The sequence below is a fragment of the Phaseolus vulgaris genome, chromosome 2 (genome assembly GCF_051622355.1).
Source record: "Phaseolus vulgaris cultivar YP4 chromosome 2, ASM5162235v1, whole genome shotgun sequence".
NCBI lineage: Eukaryota > Viridiplantae > Streptophyta > Magnoliopsida > Fabales > Fabaceae > Phaseolus > Phaseolus vulgaris.
In genome coordinates this window covers 39,288,552-39,293,873 of record NC_143499.1, presented here as the reverse complement: position 1 = coordinate 39,293,873, position 5,322 = coordinate 39,288,552, and the positions used below count along the sequence as shown (strand labels likewise).

The 5,322-nt window shown below is 34.3% G+C and overlaps 1 protein-coding gene across 1 annotated transcript; it reads left to right on the top strand.

The window, feature by feature from the left end:
* The first annotated feature begins 343 nt into the window (after positions 1-343).
* On the top strand, positions 344-5,322 carry LOC137809757 (calcium/calmodulin-regulated receptor-like kinase 1). Its single transcript, XM_068610840.2, has 8 exons — positions 344-462; positions 1,638-1,994; positions 2,282-2,435; positions 3,219-3,345; positions 3,957-4,048; positions 4,163-4,234; positions 4,542-4,745; positions 4,879-5,322. The coding sequence occupies exons 2-8, from the start codon at positions 1,690-1,692 to the stop codon at positions 5,197-5,199; spliced, it is 1,275 nt and encodes a 424-aa protein (XP_068466941.1). The 5' UTR covers positions 344-462; positions 1,638-1,689; the 3' UTR covers positions 5,200-5,322.

Sequence of the window (5,322 nt, the reverse complement as noted above, 5' to 3'; positions counted from 1 at the left end):
TTAAACAAAATAAAAGTGTGTTTCATGTTATTAAAAGTATAAGATAAATATGTGTCACTTATTATAAATTTGAAAAGAAAAAAAAATCTAATTAAATTAAAAAGTACACTGCTTCTAAGAAAAGTGCAATTAGAAAATGAAAAATGGAGCATATCATTCCATCAGCCACATCACTTGGATCTGTTTTTTCTGATTTTGTTGGCATCATTTGTCCGTACACACAGCAATTAATGCTGTCTTGACACGCTTAAAAGTTGCATTTTTTTTTCTAATCATTACACATTTTCCATTCTTCTCTCACCTTATTCACTAGTACATACATGACACAACAACTCTCAACAATGTTGCTTCTTCTTCACTCTACTGCTACTTTCAACTCTGAATCTACGCTTTTCAATGTCTTGCTCACTCTCTAGCACTACCATTTCATTCCCATGCTCAATCATATTCTCACCTCCATCTGTAAGAAAATCCTCATTTTCTTTCATTATGAAAAAAATTACATGTTCATTCTTGCATTTTCATTTTCTAACTACAATTAGAATTTCATGTGCTTTATTTTATTGTAATTTTTTATTATTAGACATTTAGATATGTAACTGTGTTTAGGCACATACTTTTGACTTTCTTTTTATTATTTGATGAGTCACGACTAAAACAAATCGTTATTTTATATTCTTTCGAGTTCAATTTGCTTATCCTAAGTGCCTGCCATTTGTTTCTTCTTATGCAATGAGATTCTGATTCACGGATTGTTCATTTCACCAATGTGTGGTGATTGTTTAAGCTTTTAAATTTTAAGCAAGTTGAGTGGAATGGATGATGAGAGCCATTCAGCTAAGGCAAGCTTGAGGTTTTTGAGATGTTATCCTTACGGAAAGTATAAAGCCTTGTGAGGCTCTCTCCTTCAGCTTTCCTCTTTCTTGGAGTGAAGAAAATTGTCATCATCAATTAAAAGTATGTGGAGTAAAGGATGAAAGAGGTTAATAGCTCTTGATACATGTGATGATACGAGAGAGATAGAAAAGGAAAGAAGAAGAAAGGATTGTATATATCACAGTTAGAAACACAACACACTGATACAGAAGGCACAGACAGTGTATAAAGAGTAGCCCTGTGCATGCATACGAAACATACAAGACCCTTTGAAAAGGCTACCTTACAGAACATGGAGAGAGAATTTATCATTTGCAAAATCTTCTTTGATTGAAAGCAGTCGAGAAAGTGGGAAATGGGAAACACCATATGTTGATTTCATCTCAGATGCAAAAAAAAATGTCTATTTTTGTGATTTACCCCCAGAGAAATAATAAATGTTTTAATCTACTGTGGTGATTGTGGTTTCCTAGCCATTTTTCATATAGTGAGAAATTACAAACAATGCGGCTTATGCAAAAAAACCTGCTCTTCGTATGTGTAATCGGTGGTGCACAGTTTTTTAAAACTTTAGATAAATGAATCTGTTGAGAATTTGGTATAACCAATGAAGAAATGCTACTTACAAAGCTAATTATGTAACTAGCGGTAAGGAATGCTTGTTGATACAAAATTACGTAGATATTGGTTTTCCGTTGTTATCTAATGACAGATATGATAGTTGGGTGGCTTTCATTAGTTTTAGTATTTGTGATTTTCAGGTACAATGGGCAGACACTGAAGTAGGAAGAATATATTCGGAGTTTAAATGAGATGAACAGACCTACCTTGATTTTCATAATAGGAATTTGTATAGGCTTTGTGGTTGGGATGAGTTTGACATTATCCATAGTATTCTGGCGCATGAGGGGAAGGAAGCACACAAAGGTTGATAAGAGCATTTCTCACAGAGCAGTGACCATTCCTGTTAAAGAGAAAGGGTCTGGTTCTAACTCCACATTATCAGAGGGTGAGGAGTCACCCAGGACATCTGAGTGGAGTAACACGCCTTTATGGTTGGAAAATCTTAGGAGAAGCAGTGCGATATCAGCATGCGGAATTCCCAAGTATTCTTACAAGTACGATAACCTTTATTGCACTGTTGTTTTCTACTTTTTGTTGACTTACAGTTACTGTAAATTAGTGTGCAGCTATTATAATCTCTTAGCTTTTTAGCTCTATTAATCATTAACTTTAGAATTTTTTTCTCTCTTGGATTGAATATATTGGTCTTGTATAATATATTTCTTAGTAGTTAAGTCTGAAGTTGTCATCTCTCTATTTTCCTTTTAGTTGTTGCCTTTTGTGCTGCGTATTTCCTCACGTTTTAAATCTTTTTTTTATGACCTTGTGATACCTTTTCCAGAGATATACAAAAGGCTACTTCTAATTTCACCACCACCATTGGCAACGGAGCCTTTGGTCCTGTTTATAAAGCGCACATGGCTACAGGTGAGACAGTTGCAGTTAAAGTCTTAGGTACTAATTCAAAACAAGGAGAGCAGGAATTTTTAACTGAGGTAAATGATATGCTTAGGTTTCTATTGATGTGTCTATAAATTGCTTTTTGCTTTTGTATTGAATGGGGAATTTTGTATAGAATTAGGCTCTCAATAGGATATAGCCTCCCAGTAGGATTCTCTGTATTGTGAATTCTACTGATTCTTTACCTTGAAAAATATATTTGGAAATTCTTACATTTTTCATTTTTCACTCTTTAGCCATATATTATATATACTGCAGAATATCACCTTACCAAACTAATTGATCCCTGGTATTTCTAGAAAGTTTACTTCAATATTTGAGGAAAAATAACGAGTCTGTGCATACTACAATGTCTTAAATTTTTACAGTATTGATGTTTACTTTATTTTTCACTTAAAACTTCTCTGGATGAATTTGGAAGGTATTTCTTAGTATGTAATTATACTTTTATCTTCATTTTTTCCCCTTTCAAATCTTCTGAAGTTTAAGCTGGTAAAAAATTCTAGATCAGTTCAAGGCTGGCACCTGAGTTGTGTCAATATATGTACAAGGCTACAACTTTTCACACACATTAATGCATCCTATGTCCCTCCCTTATATCTTGTACTAGTTCTTCTACTTTATTTTCTTGTGGCAGTAACAGTTACAGCTAACTGTTTCTTCGGTTACTTTAGTGCTAACTACCTTTAATTTACAATAAGCTACTATCAAACTGTTCTTTACTCTTATTTTCTTTTTGCGGAGATTTTACAATTTGACTGAGGATTTTGGATGGTAAGACTAAGACAGCTTAATACTCTTTCCTTTTATGTTAGCAGGTTTTATTACTTGGAAGATTACATCACAGAAACCTTGTGGATTTGGTGGGATATGTGGCAGAAAGAGGAAAACATATGCTTCTCTACACTTACATGAGCAATGGCAGTGTTGCTTCCCATTTGTATGGTTAGAAAGAGATCCAATTTTTCTTGTAACTAATACTAGTAGGCGATTTTTTTTTTGTACTGTGCCGAATGGAGTAGATGTTCTCAGTGTCAAGTGACTTCATTATTTGCTCCTCAAAAAAATAGTTTGACCTGAATATTTTGTCTAAATTCTGGGAAGCATCTGTATTGGCTTTATCTTGTATCAATGATATATCAATAAACTTCTAACTCGATAATTTGAAATCTTAGTTGTTTTGACTATTCTCTTTTGAAAAATAGAACATTTGATTATCCTCTGTCTGAACTTTTATATTTACTTTCTTAGTTGCCGTCCAGTCCGTGATTATATATTATGGCATGCTTTACTGTTCATAATGCGGTTCTTTTATTCCCTTATTGTAGCTTTAAACCACAGGTATTTTACTGACAAAATTATCACCACATATATGAGGAGATCAATTTAATCTGGTTATATATTGGGCTGCTTTCCATCAACTTTGACACAGACTACTTATCATATTTGTAAAAGATAATTCTAGGAAAAAAAATTCGTATTTTCTTCCAGAGCTTAGAAGCATTTTTACTTGTACTCTTCTTTGTTCTGTGTTAACTTACCCTCGTGTGTTGCAGATTTTGGAAAAAATCACGAGCCACTTAATTGGAATTTGAGGCTTGGCATAGCACTAGATGTTGCTAGGGGACTGGAATATCTACATTGTGGGGTATATATAGTACTCAAATTATACTAATTAAAATTGTAAACTTACACATGGAAAACATGGGGTGGAATAAGTTTCCTTTTGGTTTCTTATTATTCAGAAACGAACTTGTTGCAGGCTTCTCCACCTGTTGTGCACCGTGACATCAAATCTTGCAACATACTGTTGGATCAGTCTATGAAGGCCAAGGTGACCTTTGCACTTTTAGTTCCCACAGATTAAGAGGGATATTGGTGATGCTTTAACACATTCATGCGGGCATTATTAGTTTGGGTGCCATTTTTTCTTGTTATTTGTTCTTCCATTTATGCATAGCATCTCATAAATTTTTCTTTTCTATATATATTCATCAAAATGATGCTGGCATAAGCTTTCCTGAAAATGATACCTTATTTTGGTAAAGATTTCTGCTGCAATTTTTCTTTTTCATCATATCCCTTCACTTGCTTCTGTCTATATTGAAGCTCAAAACCTTTTTTTTTTTCTATATGTTTAGGTCACTGACTTTGGGCTTTCCAGACCAGAGATGATCAAACCTCGCACATCAAATGTCCGTGGAACTTTTGGATATCTTGATCCTGAGTATTTGTCTACAAGAACCTTCACTAAGAAAAGTGATGTTTATAGCTTTGGTGTGCTACTGTTTGAGCTCATCACTGGCAGGAATCCGCAGCTTGGGCTCATGGAATATGTAAAACTAGTAAGAACAGTATCTGCTTGTGGGTTTCTATTTGTGTTCTGGTGCTGTGCTGCATGCATGTATCTTGATGCATTTGAAAATATACAAGTAAATACTTAAGATTGACAGAGTATTTCTTTATGGTTATGATTAGGCAGCCATGGAAGGTGAGGGTAAGGTTGGATGGGAAGAAATTGTGGATGGGCAATTAAATGGAAAATATGATGTGCATAATCTTAATGACATGGCTTCACTTGCATTCATGTGTGTTAATGAAGTCTCCAAAAGCCGACCACCGATGTGCGACATTGTTCAAGCATTATCTCAGCTTTGTAAGAGGCAAAGTAAAAATCTTGGTCGAATATCATCTGCTGCTGCATTAAAGGATGTGTGTATTGAAGTGGACCATATTGAAACTAAGGACTTTACATCAACTGCCAGTACAAATATATTGGCCAGAATGCATAGTCGATGATGTTAGTGCTTTTGGATGTGTGAATATACCTGCTTCCTATTTTGTTTTCTCAATTAACAATATAACCTTTTTAACATACTGGAATTATGTAGGTAATTGCAGAACTAATGAATCTTTGGTGAA